Genomic DNA, 27983 nt, shown 5'->3' on the forward strand with positions numbered 1-27983 from the left:
AAGATATTTACTTAAAGTAAAAGCAAATAAAATTGCAAGCTTCTGCTCCTTCAAAATAGTTCATGGGTTTTTTTTGATTGGTTGGGTTTTTTTTTTGTTTTGGTTTGGTTTTTTTTTTTTTTTTTGTTGTTTAGAAGAGTAGAAAGGGCATGGAGTTTGTTTTTTTTCTTTTTTCGTCCCACAGAGTAAAACAAAACAAAAAACCCAAGAAGGAATGGTGGAGTTAAAACAAATGTGTAATAAAATGTGGTGAGACTAGAAGAACCATTACTATTTTCCAGACACTGTGTCAAAGGGAGTTGCTGATGGGTAATGCAAAGGAAAGAAAAAGCATTTCTTTCTCCCTTTCTCACTCCTTCCACCAGCAGTCTCTTGCATGCCTGTGTTAGAACTTTGTTCATGTGTTTTCCAAATGACTGTCTGCTTTGTAGTTCTAATATATACCTTTCTTTTAATTTTAGGTTCTGTCTTCGTTTTGCTGACTCAAACCACAGATTCCAAGGAAAGGAGGGGGAGTGGAATAAAATACTCAAGTGCCAGAGGAAAAGCAAGACTAGCCAATGAAAATTACTTTTACTAAACTGTAGATTGCTCTCACACATAGTGGGGGGAAAAATTGCTGTCTATTCAAAGCTTACAAAATTACTTCTGCAGATTTCCCTCACAAAACTTCAAATAAGCTAAGCCCCTTCAACTAGGGCTGAATTAGGAAATGAAAATATGATTCCTTGCTGGTGTCTTCCGTCTTCCTCCCCCTCTGCAGGTTTTTCTTGTTTGGGGTAGGAAATCCTGAGCAAATTGTATGGCGTCAATCAGACTTACAGTTGATGGTTATGGATGACATAGGAACTTCAGATTTACATCTCTGCAATGACACCTGATTAAGGCAAAGCTTGAAAACTGCTCATCAGCTATGTTACCAGAACTTGTAGGAGCTATTACAGTTATGTTTTCTCTCTTTTTCTAAGTTTTTAAAGTCTGGGGTGATGTTCCCTGGAAAGCAAGAGCAGATAAGTCATCTTTTAGGATTGGAAACAGAAATAATATGAGAATGCCTAGAAGAGGCTTAGTAATTCAAGCCAGGACTCGTTGGCTATTAGTGGGCCTTGCTTTACTATTCAGTTTAGTCTTGCTCATGTATTTGCTGGAGTGTGCTCCACAAACAGATAACAATGGATCTCTGCCTGGTGTTGTAGGTGAAAGCATGGGTAAAGAATACTATCAAGCTCTCTTGCAGGAACAAGAGGAGCATTACCAAAACCGAGCTACCAGTCTGAAGCGTCAGATTGCCCAGTTAAAGCAAGAGCTTCAGGAAATGAGTGACAAATTGAAGTCCCTGCAGGAAAAAAAGAGCCCGAAGGTCAATGGTATGAACTACCAGGGCACCAAAGAACAAACATCCAATGATCTCCTAGAGTTTCTTCATTCCCAGATTGACAAAGCTGAGGTGAGCGTGGGGGCCAAACTGCCTAGTGAGTATGGAGTCATTCCTTTTGAAAGCTTTACATCCATGAAAGTATTCCAGTTGGAGATGGGGCTCACTCGGCATCCAGAAGAGAAACCCGTTAGAAAAGATAAACGAGATGAATTGGTGGAAGTTATCGAGGCTGGCCTAGAAGTTATCAATAATCCAGATGAAGAAGATGGACAAGATGAAGATGATGGAGTAGGAGACAGGCAGCTATATAGTGAAAATGATTTTATAGAAGGTATGTTTACATGCTTTCCAGCCCATTAGCAGAATGTCACAACAGGCATTTAATGGTGTTTGTACTTTTAGGTGTTTTACCTACTTGAATAGAGTCTTGAAGAGTAACTGCATCATAAGAACCTTTATGTCTGATGATGAGAATATTACTGCTTCATTATCTTGTGGTTTTAGTGGAATAACAAATACATTTGAGAAGGGCTTACCACAAGAGGGGAAGCTGTACAGGGGAAGCTGTATCTGCTTAAAATATGGATGCATTCGTAACTGATTGTAGCCAAAGTCAGTGTGATACAGCTGCTTATGGTACTGAATAACTGAAAGACTTCCAGTGAAACTGATGACAGTGGGAGGGAGAAATTGATTCACCTTTCTTGTTCCAGAGTAGCTAAGCAATCCAGCATGAAGCTACATGGTTTTTCTTCACTCATCTCTATGCCACTTTTAGTTAATATTCAGGCCTTTGACTCTCTTAGAGTTGGCATGGTCCTACTGGAGGGAGAGCATTGGTAGGCTGTGTTCTGGTCCTGTCAGCTGAAGAACTTGGTGACCTGAATAGACCTTCCATGGTATACAGTTATGGGGTCTGCTAAGCTGTGCAGCCTTGAACTGTTCTCTTGTTCTCTCTTCTGTTTTGTCTCAGTGCCTCTAAGTTTAACTGCAGAACACATATTATTATAAAGGCATATGTAGCAGTTAAACTTTCAACACTCAGTAAAGCCCTTAAAAGATGCATAGACAAATCCCATAACAAGGGGTACAGTCAAGGTACAGTCTCATGCTGATGGAGAGAAGTATTATCAAAAACTGCCCTCGTACCCCTTCTGTATACTTACAGTATTAAATACAGTTCGTGCTGCCATTAAAAACCAAAAGGTAGACCATGTTATAAGACCATTACTGCAGAAGGGAGTCTGGAGTAAGTACTGATGTCTGCACTATTAAGGAAACATGCTGGAGAAAGGTACCACTGGCCTTGAAATAATGGATTCTTTCAGTCTCAGATGATGTAATTGGTCTGTACTGCAAAAAGTCTCTGCTTTTAACAGCTACTGTGTTTAAAGTTTGATGCAAGTACTCTTTTTCATTCCAGAAGGTGGGGCAGGCCATGGAATCCACTTAGCTGGGTCAGTGCAACACAGCCAGTGCTGTGTTAGGCTCTTAGTACAGTTCTCCTTTGAAACTCTATTATTTTCTCCAGGGGTAGTTATTCTTGTACTTTATATCTACATTAAGTATTCAGCTGCTTTTCCATTGCCATTTTAGATACTGCTTGTACTCTAGTGAATTTTTATTTTACCATGACTGAAATAGCTGTCGATTTTTTTAATGTGCTGCCTTTAATGACAGAGTTTCAAGAAAGCAAATAGTTTTAGAACCTTAGAGTTATACTTCGTGCCTCTGCTTCTGTTCACACCAGTATTTGTTTATGGAAATCAAACGAATTTCCTTTTGGTGTAAAGACAGTAACTTCAACCACAGGGTTACGGGAACTTTAGGGAAAGACAAGTATTTTATGCTGCTTATGGATGTGTTAGCAACCAGCCATAGCGTTATCTATATCTATTAGTGTCTTTCTTCAGACAGAAGATGTGGGTTGTGTGGGTATTCTGTGGGTTTTTTAGTGCAAATACTACTAGCTAATTTAGCCAGGAATAAAAGGCAGCTTCTCAATGTTCACATATTTTTTCCCCACCCCTGTTTTTCTAAAACTCAGAGGTAAGAAGCAGACCCAGCCAATATTGGTATGTGCAGGTGCCTTGCCCTGCAGCCCCGTGAGTGGGCTCTAGCACTCTGCCTCCATTGCCTGGGCATCCCCTTTTGATGGAAGTCCAATTGAAAAGCTGCTGCCATTCTATTTAGAAAATACTGCTCCCTTAAGCTGTCATAAACTGGTAGGTTTAAATTGCATAGCAGACTTGGTGTATCAACTGATGTCAGAGCAGGTCCTGCAATTGTCCTAAGAGCATGTCAAAATGGTTGCTGGATTAGTGTTGCTCATTTAGAGAGACAGTTTTTTAAAGTTGGTTTTAGTCGAAGCAAATAATTTAAGTTCTGCATCCTCTTCAATAGGTAATTATTTTGTAACAAGTGGTTTGTGACTAAAACTAGAGTATTGTGCAATTTGAAATTGGAGGCTGAGAAACTTGGTGTATGGATATTTTTTTTTTTACTTCTGGGACAAAAGAGAAAACATGGTACTGCTTTAGTTAATACATAACCATCATGTTTTTTGCTCAGTACAGATAAGCTGATTTTATCTTCTGACTTGCAGTATTTTTTTCCTCAAAACTACTGCGTATCTGTGTATAAAAACTTACCCACAAAACTGTGCTACAAGAAATAGGCATTTTTATTCTAAAGTGTTCTAGCTTGTTACCTCAACAGGCTATTTTTATATATGTCAATATTTGGTTCTGCGGATTATGTCTGCTCTTTTCCTAGACTTGTGAAATAGTAGACTAAACTTTGAACTATGTAATATTTTGTGATATGTACTTTCAGGTACTTTCTCCTTAGAGAATTTGGTGACTGTTTAAATAAGTTTAGAATATCTTTTCTTATAGATGATTTTACTTAATGGTGTCTTTTGATGTGTGCTGAATATGTCTGAAGTTCTTTCCCAGTATTTATGTTGCTTCTGTTGCCCAGTCAGTGAATTATCACTGTTATTTAAAAAAAAATCAAGAATTTTTTTTTCTTACTGTGTTTTAGGATATCTCTCTATTGGAGTACCTTGAGACAACCAATACTAATAACTTGAATTTAAAAATTATCTGCTTTCTATTTTATAAATAGAAATTTCCTAAAGAAACTTTTTTTCTGATGAAGTACACTTAATTATCAATAATACTCATGGTAGTCTGAATCTACTGATTTTTATTACTTCTAATACTGCATAGGCCAAAAAAGTTCCAAATATATGCTGATGGATGTGAACTTACTCATTGCATTTTTGCTCTGTGTCCTTGATTTAACTGTTCATGCAGCTGCCTTGCTGCACGCTCAGCCTCTGTGGGCTCTGCATGAAGATACTCTGTCTTCTGCCAGTGATGCAAGGAAGCTGTATCCACAACAGGGAGCAATCTGGCCAAGTGTTTTCTGAACTGATGTTATCTTGTTAGTGTTGCAAGACAAAGGGATGATCCAAATCTGCTTTGGAATTATGAGAAGGCAGAGCTACCACAGCCACGTCATGGTTATGTGCAGGCTTTGAACAATAACACTAAGTAAAAAAAAAAAAAAGATTTCTAAGTATATATTACAACTACAAAGATACTTTCTGAGAACTTCAAATTATTTTTCACAAGGCTCAATTGACTTGCTCTGCTGATGAAGAGAAAACCAGCAAATTTCTCAGCTCTGTTTGCTGTACCTGTTTTCCTTTGCAGCAACCCATAATGAAACGTCCAGAATTCTAATATTAACAGAACAAAAATCTGACCTGAAAAGAAGTCTTGTTTTGCAGTTGAGAAACACTTTGAAGTTGTTTTTTTTTTTTTTCTTAGTGTTTCCATTAGATCTAAGTATATGAGAAACAAGAGTATCCTATTCCCTGTGGATGAGGAGTATCCCTAGTGAGGATAAAAGATGCAATTTTACATATTTTCACGAATGAATGGATTTAGGATTATGAACAATGGACCTACTTGCTGAACTGCACAATCTAAGGTAGTCCTCAGTTAAAAATAGATTTATTTGAGATCAGTATTTGATAATATTGAGAAATGGAGAGTAATTTAGAGGAGATAATAGTATTACCTCTGCCTGTTCCCTTTCTCCAGAAGCTTGTGACGCTAAGTCTTGAATGGTGACAGAGAAGCCTTGAGGAGCCTTCATGGACACACTTCACTATCAGTGTAACTGGCTTATTTGGGTTTACATTTATCAGTGTAATTGGCTTTTCTTATCAAGAGATTAAAAGCTCTTCCGTTGCACAAACCTTTAAAATTAACCTTTGGAAAACAGAAGCAATTATCTAATTGCTAATAAAAGTCTTGGTATTGAATGTCTAGCAGTGCTATTTGGGTCCTGATTCTGTGTTTCCAATTGAAACTGAGCAACATCCAGAAACTTTCTTCAGATCTGCATCTAACAGGAAGACTCCCCACCCATCCGTGGCATGTAAAAATCCTTTATTCCCCTGCTGCCAGCTTAAATCAAAACTCTTCCAAAGTCCTTGCCATCCATAGAACAGTGTGGACTGTTTGTCATGCAAACAGCCCCTTTCATGTGTGCTGCATAAGATCAGAAACTGGCCACTGTCCTGGGAACTTCAGTGGAGAATTCTAATACACACCAAAAAAACCAGGTCATACATCTTAAATTCCATAGCCCAAACACTTTCTTGGTAGTCGTAAAATATTCAAGGTAATAGAAAAAGAGCTTTTTGGCTTTGATAGTAACTGATCCCCAGGATTCCTATGTTTAGTATGTTTGGTGAGAAACAGAACTTCTGCAAAGGGAGAAAAGCTTCATGGACCAGAAATAGCAGCTGCTAAATTATTTCTACTGCTTTTTACCTGTTTGCTTGAGGAGTTCTATTTTGGATGACAGCCAGCATATGCCAGTTGGAAGGTGAGATAACAGGTTTTATTAAATGAGTCAGTTCCAAGTGTTAAAAACCTGAATACACTAAGAAGTAAACCAGATGTGGGTTCTTTTTCTGGCTGTTCTGAAATCTGGCTTCTGTGTATAGAAACTTTAGTCCCATAAAAGTATTCAAATTAGTAGATTAGCAACAGAGGTTAGCTCATAGCAAGGAGAATAACTCAAGGAGTACATAGTATTTAAAAGAAGTGTGGCTCTAGTAGCATGTTGAGATTCAAAAGTTTGAAATCTTGTATTTCAACAATTGAATGTTGGCAAGGCACTATTTGTATTTGAATTTGCATATTAATGTCTTTATGAAGTACAGCAGTGGGGTTTGCTTTTGTTTTCTTTTTTTTTAATTAATCTAGAAATTTTTATTCTGTACTTCAGCCTTCTGTTGTAGACTGACATCTAAGCTTAATCTTTGATTAAAGATAGGCTATTGGCAGCTGACGTGCTTTTTAAAAACTTTGCTTATATTGTAAATGGTATTTTTATCTGCAAACAGCTATTGGATAACAGAGTAAAGAATAAAATATAAAATGCTGAATGTTAATTTCCCCAGGAGTCCTGGTACAAAGTGTTTGCTGTATATTACATGAAAGCATGAGGTACAAGCATAGTGGTGCATCGGCTGCTCCATTAACCACGATGCTGTTTTCAAGCTACAGTGCTGGACTATGCAGCACAAAAGGTTGGAATGGAAAAGGGTTGAGAGGGATTGAAAATCTTTTGCTGCTTCTGACAGTCAGCATTGTAGACTTTCATTGTTTGAAACACCATTTTCAGTGCCTGTAATTAATAATGATTTAAAAATTAGCATTAAAATGTGGTGCATACTTCATGCATCTCTGTGTTGACAAAAGCATAAATGTGAATTTCAGTCTTTTCAAGGAGAGCATTGCAGAACTTTGTTCAAAGGTTAAAACCATCTGAGTTAAGAGGTTCAGTTTTCACTGACTTCCAGTGTGATGGACCAGCTTGTTCTGCTACAACATGCGTCCCACAGACCCTCTGTGGTAGTCATCCACGTTTCCCGTTGGATCTGCCAGTGCACACACTTGTCCACAAGAAGGAATGGATTACAGAGCTGAGTGTGGGCGAGGCATAAGGCGCTTGCTGTAAAAGAGAGGCTGCTGGGCAGAAAGAGGGAGCATCAGTGAAAGAAACTGGGCTTGGTTTGAGGATGGAGGCTGGAGCAGAGGAACAGAGAGTTAGGTAGATTTAGAGAAAGGATTCTTTCTTTGTAAATGGAATCTGGGATATAGAGAAAGAAGTTAGGTCAAGGTGGTATGCACATTCCTTTGCTTCTTGTATTGAAAGGGAAGGGAACATGGAGGAATACTTCCCTGGGGATAAGGAGAGCCAAAAAGCTCTATCATCCCTTCTTTCTGGTTCCTGAGACAGTCAAACCCAAGGTGCTCTGAGGCTGAGAGCTGCTCCCTTCACATACTTTGTCCCATGTTGACTTCAGTTGCTAAAGAAGATGAGACAAAAAGGACTATATCAATACTGGATACAAAAGAGAACCCTCTGTATTGCCCATATGGCTTGTCTGCTCTGTGCCCTGCCACCAGCTGCTTTCTGGGTGGGAGGCCTGGGAGGGATTTCAGCTGCTGAGGACACTGGCTTGGAGAAGGGGCAGTTCAGGCCAGCCAGGTGAATGGAAATGCATCCTGTGAGGGCAGGGGTGTGCATCACACTTGGGAATATGCAGCTGTTTGTAACTTTCTCTATGGTCTGGGTGGCCAGTTAACTGGAATGTAATGCCAGTTCATGGCGTAGCTTGTGGTTCTTCTTTTCCTGGCTGGTGAGAAGAGAGCAGAGGTGGGATGCTCATAAGGCATTTTTGTTGGAGGATTTTTCCTGTCATCATTTCTTATTCTCAGGGTAGCATAGATGTGGAATTGGCAACACAGAGCTTGTTCTGAATGGGACACGATGAAGGAGCATGTTCTGAAGGGGACAGATTTTTTCTACCCATTAGGAGTAAAATATCTCTCAACAGATAGTCCTGTTTCTGGGGGACTAGCATTGTTGTCCTGAAGTGTGACAGCCACATAGAAAACCTCTGCCTATGTCCTTAGAAGATTGTGGGTATAGTAAAATGCCACTAATTTATCAGATAGAAAGCATTAACTACTGCTCAGCAGTGAAAACAATTTAAAAGCATTCCAGCATTATCACACAGTTGTTTTGTTTCGATGCCACATGTCAGATTTTGCAGACTTTGTCAAGCAAGTTACTGTCATTTGTTCTGCCCACAGAACAAATTGTGCTTTTCTTGTGTTGATCACTGGCCAGATGATCTCAGTTTTTACTGTGGACTAGCTCAGGGCTAGATTCTTACTGAACGGCTTAAGAGCAGGCAATATTAAATTTCAGCCATCCTTTTCCATAGCAAATAGCTGAATTCCCTTTTTGTTGGGAAGACCCAACTCTAATTCTGTCTGAGAAGCTGGCATAGGACCAGAAAACCTGTTGTCTCTAAGAAGCAGGGGAAGCTGGAGTTTGGGGTTGTTTCTCAGGTCTGACCTAAAATGGTAGAAGGCTGATTGTGATCAATAATAGTTTGTGGAAACTTTGTATGTTTTTAGGAGAAACCCAGAAGGTTTGTCCCCACTTCTTTAGTTCTTAGGAAAATCAGTGTTTCTGAAATACAATTTCCGGGATCTTTGACTTTACATATTACTTGTGTGACTTATTCTTCAGGTTACTATCGTACAGAAAGAGATAAGGGGACACAGTATGAGCTGTTTTATAAGAAGATGGATGGCATGGAGTACAGGCATGTCACCTTGTTCCGACCTTTTGGACCCCTCATGAAAGTGAAGAGTGAAACGGTCGATATTTCTAGATCGATCATTAACATTATTGTTCCTCTTGCTGGAAGAACTGAGGCATTTGCACAATTTATGCAAAACTTTAGGTAGGTGCATGAGATTATATAGTGAGCTATGTTGCTGATTTTCAGTATTTTGTTTCCTTTTCAAAATGAATTCCTGTTCTGGTTGGTTTGCAGTGGAGCTAATGATTCCAACATTGTGTGCAACTGCCTTGGGGTGTGTGTAATTGAACCTACAGTATGGAGAAAACATTCCTTCTAAAAGGGTTTGAGAGATTCTCAAATTGCAGCAAAATGACCAAATGTCAGGATCATTGTGAACCTGGACACAGATGATCTTGAACATAATTTTTACATTAGTTGTAAATGTACAGAGTACCTGTTTATAAAATAAGGTATTGGAATGTGACACACAGTATTGGAACCTTCTGATTCAAATGGGAAAGATGGGGAAAGAAGAGGGGAAAACATCTTTCCTTGTTTTCTTTGAAGCCATTTGATGCCTAACCAGAACACTCCAGTCTGCTAATACTTTTTAATGCAGTAGCTTTTAAGTACCTGAAGTTTTTTATTGTGTTGCAAGTAATTATTAATATCAGCTTATCTTTGTGCTTATAGGGATGTGTGTATTCATCAGGATAAGCGTGTTCACCTCACAGTGGTGTACTTCGGACAAGATGGTCTATCAGAAGTGAAAAGCATCCTAGAATCTGTAGCTAGGTAAGTGTATCAATTCAACATCAGTCAGTACAAACAATATTGATTGGCATTTTAAGTAGTTTTTAAAAAGAATGAAAAAATAAACCAAATAAATTTATACTCCATTTCAGGTTACTAGGAAAAGTATGCTTTATTTACTGTATGCTATTTATAGTTGGCATTTTACAGCTTAGGTTGCAAAAGTTTCCTGAAGACTACAAAAATCAACTTATAGACAGAAAAGACTTTGAGGTTTCTATCTGGCAGTCCAAAAAACAACAGGGATAACAACAGGGATGAGTTTTGCAGTGCATATTCAGTCACGCTAACAGCTTGATCAGAGCTTAAGTTCTTTGGAACTGGGATGTACATTTCAATAGCTATTTCACTGGAGAGACAATTTTATTTAATGATAGGAACAAAAATGTACAAAGTAGGCCTACTTACTCTTGGCTGTAAAATAACTTTAAGCACAGTTCATCATGGCTGTCTCAGCAAGTAGCATTACGTTTATGGATGTAAAATTCCTGAATGTGTCTTTTATGATTTTTGCTCCAGAGAGATGGGAGAGGTGTTAGCATCCTTTACCTACGTTTCTTCGCTCCCTGAGCTCTTGTGCTCATCCCTGAGCTGGGAGCTTTTTCCCCTTGAGCTCTAGTGTGATCCCTCTCTCACAGTGCTGGCCAGGCTACTCTCGATGACATAGATTAGACACTGGCTACTTTGTCACCAGCTTGGAGCATGTGATGGAGAGTTGGCCTGACATGTACAGGCATCTTGTAGGAAGGGAGGAGAGAATTTCTGCCTTTTTTGCTGTAGTCTCCCTAGCACCTGCCGTGTGCTGGGCCCCTCCATTTTTGAGGCCCCTGCTGCCTGCCCTGCTCTCTGTGAGATGTCCTCAGAGCACTGAGCCAGTGCTGCAGGCTCACTGAGCATTTACCTGGTTCTGTATCTTTTTAGTGGTGCTACTGTTGAGTATCTTCACTCTTTTCTCTTCAAGCATTGTCCTCTGAAGTGTCTTTGAAGTAGACACTTAACTTTGCTTGAAGATGTTCTCTGAGTGTGTTTTCAGTCTCCTCTTGCTGCTCCTTCCCTCTTCTGCTGTGCGTACAGGCCCATGTGCTACTGGTAAATAGCAAGGAGAAGCAAAATGCCTGGGTTATGGTGGCACCACCACACAGATGGCCTTTGCCCCATGCGTCTGGTGATGCCAGGACTCTGGCTTCCTGTTTGCAGTCTTCTCTGAACTGGTGAAGACAGCTATTTCTCTGTTAATCAGGACTTCTTGGTTTGTGGGGGCAAATTTTAGATGCCATTGTAATTCAAGAGAGCATTTTAATTCATGTCAGATAACAAAAGGCCTTTTAATCTGTCTGAATGATTAAACATGAAGTGGAGTTATTAAAGTAAGACTGATTTCTATCATTTTACAAGGTTTAAAATTAAAATAGACAGCTAAGTGTAACAGATCTTTTTTTTTTTTTCTCATTCTGATCATATAACTGTTTTTCTTTTTAAATTTCTGGAATGAAATCCTGTAAAATGCTGGAAACTTATAAATGGTCCCTCTGCCCCTCCCCACAGATTGATTTTGGGTTTGGCTCTGTTTTTCTTGTAGAGAAACTGACTTCCACAATTACACACTTGTCTCTCTGAATGAGGAATTTAACCGAGGCCGAGGACTTGACATGGGTGCCAGAGCCTGGGAAAAGGGCGAGGTCCTGATGTTCTTCTGTGATGTTGATGTTTATTTCACAGCCGAATTCCTCAACAGTTGTCGCTTAAATGCTGAGCCCGGTATGTTCCCTGATTGTTGCTGGAACCGAGCCTTGCCACCGTGCTTGACTTCACCTGACCTGTGCTGAGCATATTGAAAACAAAGAAAACTTGACTTGAATGGTGGAGCTTATTCAGTACCACACACACCCTGGGAAATGAATCACATTCTTCACAAAAGGCAATAATATTTAGACTGAGAAATAACTTCTGCATTAGAGTAGCTTGTTTTAAGAACAATTGTCTTTTTTGTACATATACAATTTTCATATTTTCTTAAGATTTAGTTGTCTGAAAGAAAGCTGGACAGTTTAATTGCTTTAACAATTAGACTGCATGTGAATTTGTATAACAAAACACAGTGTAATGCTCTACAGTGGAAGATGATTTTTGTTATGCTGAAGTCTCTAACAAGTTCGGTTTTATCTCTTCTCACTCGTGTATGGCCAAACACATCATATACGTATGGTTTTCAGTAGAGCTGCAGTGTGTTCCTTATGGAGACTGAGCTAGTGGTCCATGCTTAAATCCCAAACTCTGAAATATTCTGATTATTTTTCTTAAGTTTGTATGAGCCTTGCTTGTTCTACAGGCTTCTGCCAAGAAGGGTAAAGCTTTCTTGAGTTAACAAGCATTCTACTGAAGACCTTCTCTTGTCAAATGTGTGTTTGGGTTTTTTTTAATGCTTACTCTTGTTTCAAATTTATTGCAGCCAGAAAGCATTTTCTCCAAATGTCAATTTGGAATCAATAGATATTTTTTCTTCATCTAATAAACAGGCAAGAAAATTCTTCAGAAGCCAGATATTTGGATTCTGTTTCTTGCTTTTTCTTTCATTTCTGTCTGTCTCTGTACTTCATCAAACAAGTTGTATAAATAATTGGAAAATTGTTGGAGAGGAGTGTCTTGTGAGCTTTAACAAGGAAGGGAGTTCGAGAGACTGCTTGGCAATTCATACTGGCAGTTTGTCACCTTTGTGTCAAGTGAGATCTGAAAATGCTGCTCACTCCTTCAGAGTTCATGCCCAAGTCAGGACAGTGAATATTCTTGTGGACTGTTGTCAATACCTTTGCAGCTTTGGCGATGCACGACATTCATGGAAAAATATTTATCTGGTTTCTATAATAGACACAGAACTGGTGTTTTAAGCATAGTCAGGGTGCTCATGATGCTTGATACCCTTGTAGGATATCCTGGATGTACCTGCTTTTACATGTTTGTGGAAAGACACAAATTCATAAATCTCAACAATGCAAGGTGTTACTTGGATTTGATTATTTTTTAGGTTTACTGCATATCATTATTGCAGGAATATTTCAGTCACCTAGTATGACACTGAGATAATATTTTATATAAGCATATATAACTATATGCAAATGTAAATCAGTAGTGTAATATGTGTAATATGCATACATATGTATTTTTTTTAATCCTATGAGCTCTGCCCCACTAGATATTACAGGCTTCCTAGGAGGGAAATATTAGCAGCTTGTTTTGATTTATTTCCACTAGATGCCTAATAGGTAATATTTTACGTAAAAAGAGTGTTTCTGGTTTCTTTTTGCCTTCAGAAAACATGCCCACAGTGAGTAACAATTTTCTTTTGACTTCCAGGGAAAAAGGTTTTCTATCCTGTGGTATTCAGCCTTTACAATCCTGCTATTGTCTATGCCAACCAAGATATACCACCTCCTGTGGAGCAGCAATTGGTAAGCAGTGGGATTTATTCTGGATAGAATTAGGCATGCTTTGTATTAAAACAAAATGAAGTGTAACTTAATAGTCTGTTTGGGATATCTTATGACCTTTGGCAGTGCATATCTAAACATTGCCCATAGGCAAAGCACTTGGAAAAAAATCTTGTCAAACAGTACAAAATTCATTCTTAGATAAACTTGGAGTTCCATGTAGTTTTAAAGAAATAGTTGCTATTAATCAAATGAAGTTAGTAGTTCTGATCTGTTGCTTATTCTGGCCTGGAAAGCCAGTATTTTAGGAGGATGGTGGCATTACAGGGCAGCAACTTTCTTCTTATCTTCCAGCAAAAAAAGCATTGGTGAAAGGCAAAAATCTTCTGAAAGTTAAGTGTCCAGTCTAACTCTCTTTCAAGAGACTGCATAGATGAAATTGGGTTTTGCAGCTGAGACTTCTGAGATGGACAGGTTTCGAGGAGGAAAAGAAGAGAGTAGTGTGAAGAAGAGCTGTATCAAAAGAAAAAAATAATAGCCCTCATTCCCTAAGTAGTTTGCAAGGATCCTACTGAAAACTGGAGGGAAGGTTTTGCATATGGCCTTGGGTAGTCACAGCTGAGAGAGGAATGAGCCCCTGCCTGACAGCTCTGCTGTTCACTCTTCTGAGCTTAGCAGTATTATGGTTGCAGACTTCAATCACAAAGCTTACTTTTTTTTGTCATATCAGATCAAGAGACAAATGTGGCCTTAAAAATGGGTAGGAATTGGAGTATTGGGAACAGATGATTTAGCAATGGACTGCTTAACTGCTTGGTCTGGGCAGATACATAGGAAATCGAGGTGGTGCAGCAGAAAGGTAAATGTGGAAACTGCAGTGAGGGTGAGTGTTTGGAACTGGAAGGTGGAGGGTGAAGGGAACAGCAGGTCACTAAGAAGCCCCACATGAGTGCATGACTCAGAAACACCGGAAGTGTTACTATGCTCTATCCTGCACTGAGCAAATGATTGGAAGAGCTTAGCTTTCTGCAAAACCAAATGCAATGCACCTCCTTTTGTTGTATTTTACATTTCAAAATGATACTGGTTTAAAATTGCAGGTACACAAGAAGGACTCTGGTTTCTGGCGGGATTTTGGCTTTGGGATGACTTGCCAATATCGGACGGACTTTCTGACTGTTGGTAAGATGAGACTAAAGAAAAAAAATTGTGATTCTCTGGTCTTACCTAATGACAGGAAAGAAATAATTAATTTCTTGTATTATTTTCCTAAGCCCAGCAGTCAGACTTGTGTGACAAGTTTGACTAATGAAATAAATTAGCTTTTCTAAGTTTTGATGTCCCATCTGTTGAATGTTTTAAAAGACACAATAGTTTCAGTAGAAACGTTTCACTCTAGAACTTCTAAAAATATTGCTTTTTTTTTTTTTTTGTACTTTGTGTCTGTTTGAAGCAAATGAATCAAGTTTAAGAAACATGTCACTCAAATAAGCCACTCGCATAGACAAGAAGCATTCAAATCCTTTCCTTTGAATAACCTTGAGGAGTTGGATACAGTTGTTTGAGGCTTTAGCAATGCGCTTTCCCCCCCTTGTGGCGTGTCCTTAAAACTGAGAACAGCTTGGTGTGCTTAAATATGCAAGATGGTGGTGAAGATAGTCTGCCAGAGGATGTAAATCTGCCAGAAGATTTAATGATACTGCCCTGTGTGCTGTCTGATGGCTTGAATGCAGGCTGATTGCTAATAGCAGTCATATTGCCATCTGTATGGTACATGCTAAATGGAGACTTTATAATTCTGGAGTTTTGAAATTGTGCAAGAGCCTGGGTTGCTCTTCATCGTGGTCCTGGAAAAATAAGAGAACTTAAAATGGTGAACCATGTTCCTTTCCTTAATCCAGCCTTTTGAATTGTGACCTATGGAGTAATTGCTGGCATTTTTAGAGAGGATTTCTCATATGGTGCATGACTGCTTCATTTTCCAGCTGCTAAAATCCATTATGCTTCCAAAAAATAATCCAAAAGCATAGCCAGTGAGGTTTGCCTACAGTTTACTGCAGCTGTCACATGGGATGTCATGCATAATGCAATTTGGAGACACTGCTCTAAGAGACTTTCCGAAGCCAGCAGATCTCTGTCCTGGGCAGTTTCCACCACAAAGGATGTGGTATTCTTGAAGGTCCTGTCCCTCAAATTGGCATGCTATGGCATGGAAAACTTAGTTAACTGCTCCAGAATTTCTGGAATGTCATGCCACATCTGGTAACATGTTAAGCAGAAAGCGTTGCTCTTTTTCCCTGTGCGCCCAAAGAACAATTTCTGATGCTGTTTTTGTAGGGGGCTTTGACCTGGAAGTGAAAGGCTGGGGCGGCGAGGATGTCCACCTTTACAGGAAGTACTTGCACGGTGACCTCATGGTGATCAGGACGCCGGTGCCCGGGCTGTTCCACCTGTGGCACGAGAAGCACTGTGCGGACGAGCTGACCCCGGAGCAGTACCGCATGTGCATCCAGTCCAAAGCCATGAACGAGGCGTCGCACTCGCACCTCGGCATGCTGGTGTTCAGGGACGAGATCGAGGCGCACCTCCGGAAGCAGGCCTACAGGACTAACAGCGAGCCTGTGGGGTGAAGGGCCCCCTGGGGCGTGTGGTGACTTCAAATTCACAGTGAACCAGCATCATTTTACAGCCTTAATTCAGCTTACAAATGCAGTGCCTCTCTTTTTCAGTGAAGAAGAGTTTAGAGGGTTTTTGGTTCTTGTATTTGTTTTCCGAGTAATCCTTTGACTGATGCCCTGTTACCTACATATTTTGCAAGCTCAAGCACCTCAGCTAAATTGGACAGCATATGTAGTTCAAGGAAAGTGTCTTCAATATCGACTGGAAAAATCTGGGGAATGTACAATTCAACACTTTTCCATGTGGTACATTTCTGTTCTTATATTTGCATTCTTTTGACAATTAAATGAAATAATCTTTTGTGTCTTGAGTATTTTCAGTCTGTATGGCTCACTGCACTGTGACTTTAGAAGGATACTGTGCTTAGACTCCATTGTAGAAACAAGAGAAAGGTGTGGAAAAATAATCTCACCATGAAAGATGTGTGGACATGCTGACCAGTACAGCAGCTGTGCAGGGTGCTGATTCCACAGCAAGGGCTTGGTGCTGCATTTGTTGTATTAACAGACATTGACATGGTTGAATATAGAGTAATTTGGGGGGTGGGAATGAAAATCCTTTTAAGTGGAATTTTGGAGCATATAATGGAAGTTCCTACTGCAAAGGAGGCACCACCTTCTTATTTCAGTGATGGATCAGACAAGTTGGGAACATTCTAGCTGGGTGTTTCTGGGCCCGGTCTTTTCCTACAGTAGATGTCACATCCCTTCTATAAACTGAGCTGTGCTATTAAACTTGTTCGTTTAAATATTTTTGGCCCCACTCCTTATTCCAAGGCCTTGCCTATGTATCTCATCCTTTAAGTTGAGGAACCATCTTTTCATTCCCATAAGAATTTATTAGTGGCCTGTTTGCTATTATGCCAATGTTGTCCTTGTGCATTCTTTCTCTTTTGGGCATTTTCCTGACATGTTTTTGTAAGGTGTTATATACTCTTAGTTGTTTCAGTGACTGAAAAAGCAAGTGCTATTACAGTCTTTCTTTATACAATGCTCTTCATTCCACTGATTATCCTAGTAGCCTTATTCTTCACTTTTTCAGTTTGAGGATGTTTTAGGGTGTTGTGGTTTTTTTTTTTTTTCCCTCTGGGATTTTTTTTTTCTTATTGGGTTTTTTTTGAGTATATTTAAGCAGAATTACGCTGTGGTCTCATTAATGCCTTGTACAATGGCACTACTACTTTGGTACTTCCCTTTTGGGTGTTTTGGGATGCATAAACAGTTCAAATGCAGGCAGGTCATTTTTCTCCATGTTGTCTTATATGATACCACATGACATGCCTCGTTTTTTTAATATATTTGTTTATAGAATGAATGCAGAGAATTCTAATTCGGTGGTTAAACCATTTGCATGGTTTCTGCTGAATTTAGATATTAGTTGAAAACCTTTCTCAAACCAGGTAATTATGATCTGTTTATGGATTTATTTTGCTCAAGAATTCTGAAGGCAACTAAAAGACTTAAATGGTTGATTTCTGAATAGCAGATACGCTGTGCAAATAGTTCTGGGCACTGATCGTTTTTTATATGTACATAAAATTTGCCTTTATGTAACTTATTGTGGAGAACGGTGTACTGTATTGTACTTAGAGTGAAGAGAATGCATTGCAGGACTTCTTGCAGTTGATATTCTCAATATAATAAATGGAACTTCTGCATTTTAGAAATTGTTTTAAGCTGTCTCTTTGAAATACATTTTTACAATAATATTGTACAGAGCATAACGCACTGGATTCACATAATATTTGCAGTGAAAATCCAGCCAGCTCAATTTTGCATCTCAGGTATCTACCCAGACCAGATATGAGAGTTTGTTCCTCAGACAACTTAAACTTAGACCAGATGTTACCTCACTTGGATATCTTGGTTTTTGCTAAGAAAAAGTTTAAGATACTGGTGAGAACAAGATTAAATACATTGGTATCATGACTTAGGGTAAAGATACAAGTGGGGCATTCTCCTGAGACTCCAGCCTTTAAAACATAGGACAACTGCTGGTGTCCTGGCTGCACAAGAATAAGCATCTGGAGCTGCCTCTCACTGACACCACCCCTGTGTGACACAGCCTGGAATGGCATTGGAGGTAGTGCACAGGTGTCCAGCATCGCTGCCCATCAGCTCTCAGCACAGAGACGCTACTGCAGAAGGATCCAGTTGTCCCAGTTCTCATGTTTTGGAAACATGGCAGAGTGCTGATATCCAGGTGTCTTAGGTTCTGCTGTTTTCCACTGCGTGGTTGTACTTATCAGCAACAGCGAGGGAGATCAGTGTCAGCTGTCCCCATCTGTGTGATGAAGACCAGTCTGTGGCGTCAATGCTGGAAGGTGATGGGGGAGGTCTGGAGATGAATGTAGTCACCAGGAACCACTTCTGGAAACTTTTTTCCATTCGTTATCCCAAAAGGTGGAAGCAAATGCATTGGAGTAAAAAGGAAGTCATAATGCTTGGAAATAATGTGTGTTGGGCATTGACACAAGTATTCCAAATGGCTCATGATTTGAGGATGTCTGAACTGACAGAGGACCCCTTGCAGGCCTAGGGTTTCCCTTGTCTTAATTCAGCTCCCTGCAATACCCACCTGTGTGAGATGTTGCTGTGGCACACACCAGCTCAGCAGCTCTGTGCACCCAGTGTCTGAATGCACACCATTGCTTTTGCTCTGTAATGGAACTAGATCAGAAATAGTGGGATATACCTTTATTATAAAGTGATTTCAGTTGCCTGAGCATGTTCAGCTTCTGACTGCATTTGGGCACAGCCACACTGCTACAAGCATGTGTTTGTGAGCAGCAGTGTTGCTGCTTTCTGGTTGCTGCTGTGAGCTGTAATGCAGGGCAGGTGTGCTCTTTCCCAGTAAGATGGGCAACTCTTCCTTGCATGTGTTTCCTAACTTCATCCAAGAAAGGGAGCAAATCATGCTTCAAATATGAAAATCTCTTGCTTGAGAGTAAGACCTGCTCTTGGCTTTCCCAAGGTGTGCTCTGCGTGCAGAGGAAGAATAAACCCCACGCTGTGCAGCTTGGGGTGCTGCTGGGGCACTGCAAAGAATCAGGCTTCAGAGTCACAGTCTGTGTGCCCAGGGTCAGTGCTTGGGTTACATGGCCAAGTCTGGGCCTTGTCCTCCTGTTTTGAGAGATGCTGTTTACGTAACATACTTTTTTTAAGCTGTGGTCCAAGTGGTTTCCTGGAGGAGTCACTGCATTTTAGTGCTAGAGTAGTAAATACAGTAACATTTTATTTAAATAGGAACATGCTCCACTGGATTGTGAAGTAATTTTTTTTTTGTTTCATGCTATCCACATAAATTTTAACCTTTTCCAATGAATTTACAATCTGTAGTCTTCCCTAGAGAGAAGTGTTCTTCATTAAAGGAAGTCAAGATGAGATTAGCTCAGGGCGCACTTTCACCTTTGGCAGGAAAGAATGTGGGTTGTGCTTTTGAATTTGTTTAAAAATGTTATTCAATGAGACTAGTAAATACTGGTTTGGAGAATCAGCAAATACAGAGGGAAAAGTGGAAAAAAGAGAATAATTCTGGGTCTCCTGCATTCAGAAGAAAATGCTGTGGTTTTTTTGAATTTCATAAAATCCTTTGGACTCTGAGATGCACACACCTATGAAAACCAAAATTTATTTGTAAACTGTGTTCAAGAAGAGAATTGCATCAGGAGGGAAAGAGAAGTGGGTTAGGGTAAACCCTAGCCACTTGTATCTGAATGCAGACATTTAAATGGTTTTAGTTCATGCCAAAATATAAACTAGAACAAAATTTTTGCTTTGTCAGATCAGTGAATGAAAGGAAAAAAAATCTTAAAATAACCTTTAAAATGATGTTTCAGCATAAATTACTAACTTATTGATTCATCAATGTAATGATAAAAGCTTTCTGTGTATTGAAGGTGGGTGTAGCTTTCATTTGCCTGAGGTGCTCTTGCTCTGTGTGACTCTTCAAATACATCTTAAGGAGATAAATCATTCAAATTTTACTCAGCTGTGAAGGAAAATGAGGATAATGAGCTTAAGCAGTGTTTGGTTCATGCCCCAACGATGCTCACCTTTTCTTTGTTGGGCCTGATTGCAAACTAAAGGTCTCCACCTGTTTTCACTGGAAAACCTTTACAGCAAAGGAGACTTTGATAAAACAGTTTTTCATGTTTCTATGGTGGGCAGTGGCTCTGCAGACCCCTGCCTCTGTGGTATATCACATACTATAGCACATTTTTTCTGAATGCCTGGCACTGAGCTGTGCATTTGGGCTGTGTAGAGACACACCTGAGAGCTGTGCAAGCACCCACACACCCCTGGTTGCCCCTTTGCCGCTGGCTTCACATGGCCCCGGCTCCCAGCTGATATGAATCTCAGCATCACGATTGCCTTCAGGCCCTGGGGAGTTGGTACCAGCTGGAGATGGGCTCAGCTGTCCTTTGGGGAGGTGCAGAGCAGTGGTGCCCCCTGAGCCAGCAGCAGAGTCCTGCTGGGGCCCCCTGAGGGGCTGCCCCTGCCACAGGTGCTTGCAATAATGAGGGCAGTTGGGGTTAATTAGCCCTGGGGAAGAGCTGCCTCCCCTCAGTTGGCACCTGAAGCTGGCAGAAGAAGGTGCTTCTCCTTCTTTTCTAAGAAATGTGGTCTCTCTCCTGGCTTTGAGTAAGGTGCTTCATTGTTATGTTTGAGATTGCAGCAGAAAGGTAACGGCTTCCACCTTTTCACTAGGAGACCTTATTTGCTTTTCACAAGGCTGTGTTGTGGTGGGTCTAAAGAGTAGGTGTCGTAGCTGGGATCTGAATGGAAGTGCTGTGCAGCAACTGCTTTTGACCTACAAGTAGAATGTTAAATAACCTCCTTTAATATTGAAGTCTAAATGCTGGCATAAGGTTTTATTAAAACACAGCTCTGTTTTGGTTAGTTTAGCCCTATTCCAGGGTGAAGAAGTCCCTCTGAACTTGAAGTTTGTGGTCATTTAACTGGTTTATTTGAGCTACTCTAGGTTTGCATGTCATGTGGTGAGTTTTTCTGGAGCATTTTTAGTTCTAACACTTTCAAGGTTGCCTTGTAGCTACAGGACTTGTATGTAACATATGACTGAAGTGTCTTGACCCATGTCCTCTCATCTTTCACTATAAATGGTGTAAAAACTCTTTGCTGGTGCAAGTTAACTTAGTGAAGGACTTTGTAATTTTCTTTCATAGGTAGGATACTTTGCATTTGTACTTGCCTTGCAGGTGAAAGAGGGTATTAACTCATTCCTGCCTTTTGTTGTGCTAGTGGCAAGATGATCTTGTGTTTATGATTCTGGTGGTGTTTGATCTTGAAAATTTCAGCTCCTAGGTTTGTGTGTATTGTTTTTTTTGTGGGGGTTGTTTGTTTTGGGGTTTTTTTGGTCAATTGCTTTGCTATTTGCATGTCCACAGTGGGAGCATGTGCTCTTTGCCAGCACTGGAGGGTTCTCAGATGTTGGGTAGAAGTGCTGTTTTAAAAGAAGACTGTATCTGTGGAATGCAATGATATGTAATGCAGAGGCTGTCAAACAGCCTTCCCAGATACAGTGTCTGACCTGGCTCCTGCTGAAGGCAGTGGCAAATGTGCCCAGGCAGCAAAGTCACAGCTGTGAAACAACTGGGGAGCTTCTGTGAGAAGCAGGGGGAAAATGATATTCTGCCAGTGTGATGGATGTGGAGGAGCCAGGAGGTGAAGCTGAGCAGAGCTGTGGAAACACGAGCTAACAGGCACAGCACAGCTTTGGCCCTGCGAGAGCCCGAACTCTTTGACAGATTTCCTGCAGCCTTATGCAAGCTTAAGTGCCCTCTTGCTGACTTCATTACAATCCATGGGGAAAATGATCATGTTAAAGGGATAGGCTGAAGCAAAAATAAAACCCTTTGAGATGGCTTGGTGCTCAGGAACGTTTTGGAGAGCAGCTCTGAGACAGCTTTGGCTACTCTCAGGTTGCAAGTCACAGCTTTTCCTGGGCCACACAGTTACTGGAGACCAGCTGGGATGGTGTTCTGGCCTGTAAATGCATCCACAGAGCAAATGTCAGAGGTGGGGAGGGTTCTGTTTGTGTGCTCTTAAAAACCTTGCAAAAGTGATTTTTTTTTGGCTGCCAGGTTCTTGTGAAATTCTTTTAGGAATACTTGGCTACTCTGAAATTTTTTAGTAGTAAAGTGAGGGAAGAGGTGTATAGAAAAACAGAATGGACTTGTTTGCATCTGCCAAAGTATTCATTGCTTGCTTGGATTTTATGTTTTTGAAATATTTTAGGAGTGGTTTTTTTTCTTCCGAAGTGAGATCCGCTCTTCAACAGTGAGCTATTATATCCCCAGACAACAATTGTTCACTGTTTCATTAAATTCTGGTAGTGCCATAAACACTCAAGATTTCAGTCAACTCCATCACTTCCAACTGTGTTTGCTGAGTCCCCCAGTGCTCTGTTGCTGTGAGTGATTATATGTTGTACTTTTTTCTTTGATTTAATAAATATTTGTGGAGGTGGAGTGTTGTTAGTTGTATTAGTGTTGTATCTTCTTTGAATTGAATGTAAACAAATGGGTGTTGTGTAAATATTTTAAAGGCAACTTTCAATGTTGACACTGATGGATAGCAAGATGCCATGAATTTAATGTCTCAGAATCAGAAGAGGCCGTAGTGTGCTCATGTGACAGGGATTAAAAAGATGTTAAGTAATTTTCTCTGTAATGAGATTATGTTGGAACTCCTTTGGCTTCTGCCCCCAAACAGAATCACGTTACTTTTAAGATTGCTCCTGAATCTGAAGAAGCTAGATAAGATTAGAAATACTAGAAGCCAATTTCCACTAAATTTCAAGTTTCTTCTTTTCTGCCTTGGATTAGGTGAGGATGTTTGAAGCTGGTGCTTTGGTTTGTGTTCAGCTTTCTTTCAATCCTATGAAATGGTCTCCAGGCCTAGTGCTGAAGTGGGTTTGTAAACAGGACTCCTCTGTGTGGCCACAGACCTAGGTTTTGACTTTTTTGTGTGTGTTTAGTTTTGGTTTTTGTGGGAGGTTTTGTTTCCTGGTAGGTGCTACTAATAGTTTAGAGTAACTATATAATGTTTTTGCCAACCCCTGTTTTTTATAGGGATTCTCTGTTTAAGTGCCTTTATTATTGTCAGGAGCCTAAGTAGCTGATATTGTAAAGTCTGCATCCTAATAGATCAGAAACAATGTATTTATTGGTTGTTGCATCTCCTGGTGGTTTGAATTTCTTCCTCATTCACACCTCTTAAGGAGAGGGCAGATTATGTCTCACACTGTCCAGCACTCCCTGCTTGCAATAGGACTTGATTGCTTTTTAAATATTTCATTAGAAAAATAAACCAATATTCCTAAGTTATCTTACAGCAATCAACTGCATCCATCTTCTGTGCAAAAGCTGAATGTGCTATCCAGAAGCCATAAAAATGCTGATGTCGAAAATTGCTTATAACATTGGACACACTAGGAATGTTTCAGTTTTTTATTGCTATTATGTTGGAGAGATGTTTATAATTTATGTTGTACCTCCAAGTCACTGCAGAACAATACCCCCAAGTGTGGTTTCTCTCTCTTCCAAAGACCACCTTGGGAAGCAGTGAAGGACAGCAAACCTCTGCACTGTCAGGGAACCTCTGTCAGAGCCCATAGAAATGTGCTGGAACCTCAAAACATTCCCAGTTATCCCTGCCTTGCCAGGGACAAGCATGAAAGGAAGCATTTGAAAGAAGCTACTATTTGCATGCTTACTGGTCTGGAAATTTCCTTGATGACATGCATTAACAGTTGTAGATTCATTCTTTCTGCAATTTGATTTTTTTTTTTTTTTTAAGGTATCTTGCTGTCCACACAGCCCTATTCAACTGCTGCAGGGAACAAGCTCAAAACTGTGCTTCCACACACTGCCTGTGGGCCTTTATGGTTAGCTGGGAAACTGGGGCTGCCCTGGTAAAATTACATACATTGAAGGCTGAAAAGGGAAAATATGTCAGCACATCGTCAAAAGAATTACTGATTTCTCTCCAAAAGTATACTAATATTGGTTGGCAGCTAACTGCTCAGCTGAATTTTGCCCATGAGTTATTTGCTAAAAGAAAGCTGTTTCTCGGGAATTATTAACTTGATAAATCAAATTGCTGCTAACATAACTAAGGGTACCTTACTGGCATTGAGCTACTGCTTGTCACCCTGTGTTGTGCTCTAGTGGCAGTGAAGTGCCTGGAAAGCAATTTTATTGTTTACTCTTATGCCTGTGTAAATAGCTAATTTATCCTAATGACTGGATGGGACATAATTGGAAGTGAGTTTTCAAGGACGCAATATTCGTATTAATTACGAGTGTGAACTGGCCATCAGGAAGACTCTTATCTGCTCGATCCTCTTAATGCTGCTAAACATCATTATCTTTTCTAATGAGCTGTGATGACTGAGCCTAGCACTGCTCAACTCTGTGAGGCTGCTCTGGTTACCAAAACCATTTCCCTAGAGAGTTTCCAACACACCAAAAATGCTTACGGGGCTTTCCAGAGCTCCTGCACTTCCAAGATGTAATTTTTTTTTTTTTTCCCCAAGGCTTATATCCCTGAGAAAGGAGCTGGCACTGGGGCAGAAAAGCTGGATTTTGCTTACAGCTCTGTGCTTGTCTGTGCTCTGTGTGACCTTGGAGAAGTGGCTTTGCTTCTGTACAGCAGGGCATGACAAAGGGTGGTGGTTGCAACCAAAGGTGCTGGGTTGTTGAAATGGCAACAGAACCTTGCCACAGGAAGCCCTGCAGTCTGCTGCAGCCAGCAAATGTTCCTGTGCTCTGCTGTGCAAAGACAAATACAGGGAGGAAAAAATGAAATTCAACTCTTAGGACACAAAGTGTTTTTACACAATGGAACTGTTACACACTTCCATTGAGAGAACAAAAATATTCTGTAGCACAGACCCTATCAAATCCATAAAATACTACTGCAGAGAGAGTATTAGAAGTGGCAGCATATTGTTGCCTTAGTGTTGCTCTTGCCTTTGCTGGAAGACATTTAAATATTTCATACTATAGCTTTTCATGTCAGAAAGAAACCAGTTGGTTCATTTGACCACATTGACTTCCACACCTCCTTCAGCTTCTGGGTTGTGGTTTGATACATTTACAAGTGAAAAATAACAATGGAAAAAGTTAATCATGGTTGAAGCAATTTCTTTTTTTTTATTAATGCAAGCACATCCAGTCAAACACAGAATATCCTGCTTTATGGTACAGCTTTATATTTAGCATTTCAGCTCAGAATAGCAAAACACAGTATTTAAGGAATGTATCAAACGTAGGGAGGAAAAATAAAAGGGAACCAATGTAGATACTGCATGGATTTCAAGTATGTACTTGGACTGATTGACCGGTGAAGTGCACATTCATGTGAAAGCTCTTTTATACATTTACAGAAAGTGTTCTAAAATTGCATTTCAAATATATATTTTTTTCTTAAATTTTAAGCATCCCTTTTAAACTTCAGTTCCATAAACAAAGCTGATATACAATCCCTCGTATAGTGTCTGACAATGTTACTAACTAGAACATCTCTGAAAGTGCAAAACACTGTAATAATACAGTATAAATATTTTTACTGGAATCCAGGGCTGAAGGCCAGCACTTCAGCACAGGAAAAATAGCAGCAGGTAATAAGAATTATCCCTTCCCCTTTCCTGGGCTGTTCTTGTTAATAGTTAGTATTCTACTTCTTCCTTCCTCATGGTGTAACTTGCTTTTGTTTCTCTTTGATGCCAATGCTATGGGAATAGCGAAATGGTGATTTGTCTCCCTTCCTTGCCTCAACTTACTCCTCCAATTTTAAGTATTTGCCAAGGGGGAAGTCAAAGAGGGAAAGCTCTTTTTAATTTTTCACCGTACTCCAGGGCCAATAGAGCAAATTTCTGCTCAGTGCTTGCAGATGCTCCATCAAACAGTGGCACTGCTCTTGGCTGTAGGCACTCAAGCAAGGAGAGTCTGCTGGACTGGAATAAACCAGACCCTCAGTCCAGCAAGTCCTGCCCCTTCTTCAACAGAAGGCAGAATAACATAAATACCATCTACCTAGAGCTGGTCATTTTTAAATAAGTCCTTGCAGAGGTCCTCTGCAAGGCTGTGTTAGGGAGGCTGTAACCACTGTCAGCTCTAGAGGAACTGTTTTTGTTGGATTTTTGTTGGTTTGTTTTTGTTTTTTCTTTTTAAAGAAAAAAAAAGAAAAGCCCAGTCTAATTATCTGGCTTGAGTTATTATCATATATTCAGCCCTCAAGCCTTCAGAGAAAAATTACTGGAAAAGAAAAGTAGGTATTTGTGGGTAATAATTTGTTCATTGGACAAAATAAGTTTTAATCTGAGCCTATTTTTTTTTTTTCTTTCTCAACTCAGAGATCAGATGATGAAGTCCTAACTATTTTTTTTTTTCTCCCCTGGAAAGGAATACCTTGAATCTTGACAAAACTCTCCAGGTACTTAGATATTCAAATTAGGAGTAAACTCAATACTAAAAGGAGAAATTAGAAATGGCAAGCATCAGTGGGTTTGCAGATCGCCTTTGGTACTGACTTGTTCAAAGGTGACTAATTTCTTAGAGTGCTTGCCCTTAGATTTCAATGGGTTCTGTCCCAGACAGTTAATCATGGCTTTGCAAAAGACTAGAAAAAAACTTACACTCTAAACTGGTCTTTGTTTTAGCTGTCTGTAAGTACAGACTGAACTTTTCAAAGGAACCAATGGAATTAAATGACCAATTCATGGTGAGGAAATTCTTTGGAAACTTTAGCCTTAACTTCAAATTGGACATCTGAGTTTACTTCCCTTTCCCTGGCCCATGCTGATTTTTTTGTTTTCCAAAACTTCTTTTTAAACAAACATATTAGGCCTGTTTTTCAGAGATTATAATCTAGGTTAGACATTCTTCTCTTCAAACAAAACAAAAAAATTCCCTGATTTTTCAAAAAGAAAACACAAACTATTCTGACAGCCAGAATTTAAAGGATAGTTCCCAGAAGTATTAAAACTTAGACATGTGTGCATCCCCACATGTGCACACACACACTCACACACAAACGCACAGACCCCAGCAGTTACCCCCTCTTATCTCTTGAAATCATGTAACAAAAATAGGTTTGCTGCACCATCAGTGTTACAGGCAGGTATACTCTACTTCATGTGCCATAATTCTCCACTTATTTAGAAAGTACATTGTAGCTGGTTTCGAGACATCCATATTTTTATTTCCCTTACTTCCAGCCCAGCGTCAGAAGGTACAACTACACAAGCTCAGTACCTTGTAAGGCACTAATTGCTGATGGAGGAGAGGAACAAACACTTGTGAACATCTGTGAACAATTCTGCTGATTTGAAGGAGAGCCTTCATTTCAAAGCTAGGGAGACATACTGAGTGTTCTGTAGGATACTGGTCCAATGGGGTATTTAACCTGAACACTGGCTTCAGTTAGGATGTGTGTTTGAACTTGTATTTGTTTTGGTGGAAGTAATAAAAAATAAAAATTTGGATGCTGATAGAATAAGATACCATCTCCCATGATACATTTAATCTCTGAGAACAGGGCCCTGCCCTTATATTTAAAATAAAAACCCAAAACCCTTCAGTAAGTGCCTTAAGGTTGACATGTGAAATATTTACCACATTTTATTTCATAAAAGTTACTGTATATACAAAACAGACCTCATCCAGTGAGGTCTTTCTTAGCTCAGTCCAAAGTCTTTCACTCAGGTTGTAAAAACATGTCCATTAGATGTGCTTCAAAGTCTGCAAATCGGATCCAAAAATCTCAGGCTCTATTAAGCAGAGTTGTCCTAAAAGACAAAAAAATAAAAAAAATACAATTATCTTTTCTGTCACTATGAAGTTTTTCAGTTTTGGCAATAGATCTATCTTGCATCATTAGCTGAAAGCCTCTCTTCAAGAGATAGATTTTCAACTGCTAGAAACTGGAATAAATCTGTGCATTTCAATAAAGATGCTGACATTAAATGA

General features: G+C 39.8%; 2 protein-coding genes across 5 annotated transcripts in view; one reads left to right on the top strand and one right to left on the bottom strand.

Annotated features, from left to right (window-relative positions):
* The window catches only part of CSGALNACT2 (chondroitin sulfate N-acetylgalactosaminyltransferase 2), a 32994-nt gene extending 15340 nt beyond the window's left edge, over window positions 1-17654 (top strand). Inside the window, exons 2-8 of the mRNA XM_032116933.1 lie at window positions 462-1709; window positions 9014-9230; window positions 9765-9866; window positions 11464-11642; window positions 13236-13330; window positions 14410-14491; window positions 15647-17654. Of these exons, the coding sequence (XP_031972824.1) occupies window positions 1046-1709; window positions 9014-9230; window positions 9765-9866; window positions 11464-11642; window positions 13236-13330; window positions 14410-14491; window positions 15647-15939 (1632 nt within the window). The 5' untranslated portion in view covers window positions 462-1045 and the 3' untranslated portion in view covers window positions 15940-17654. The remainder of the gene's footprint in view (window positions 1-461; window positions 1710-9013; window positions 9231-9764; window positions 9867-11463; window positions 11643-13235; window positions 13331-14409; window positions 14492-15646) is intronic.
* Window positions 17655-25140: 7486 nt separating this feature from the next.
* RASGEF1A (RasGEF domain family member 1A) overlaps window positions 25141-27983 on the bottom strand; it is a 156507-nt gene continuing 153664 nt past the window's right edge. For all 4 annotated transcript variants that reach the window (XM_032116938.1, XM_032116934.1, XM_032116935.1 and 1 more), the window contains one exon: window positions 25141-27802. In XM_032116938.1, coding sequence (XP_031972829.1) covers window positions 27778-27802 — 25 coding nt within the window. In that variant the 3' untranslated portion in view covers window positions 25141-27777. The remainder of the gene's footprint in view (window positions 27803-27983) is intronic.

This window comes from Corvus moneduloides, chromosome 8 (assembly GCF_009650955.1).
Source record: "Corvus moneduloides isolate bCorMon1 chromosome 8, bCorMon1.pri, whole genome shotgun sequence".
In the NCBI taxonomy this organism is placed as follows: Eukaryota; Metazoa; Chordata; class Aves; order Passeriformes; family Corvidae; genus Corvus; species Corvus moneduloides.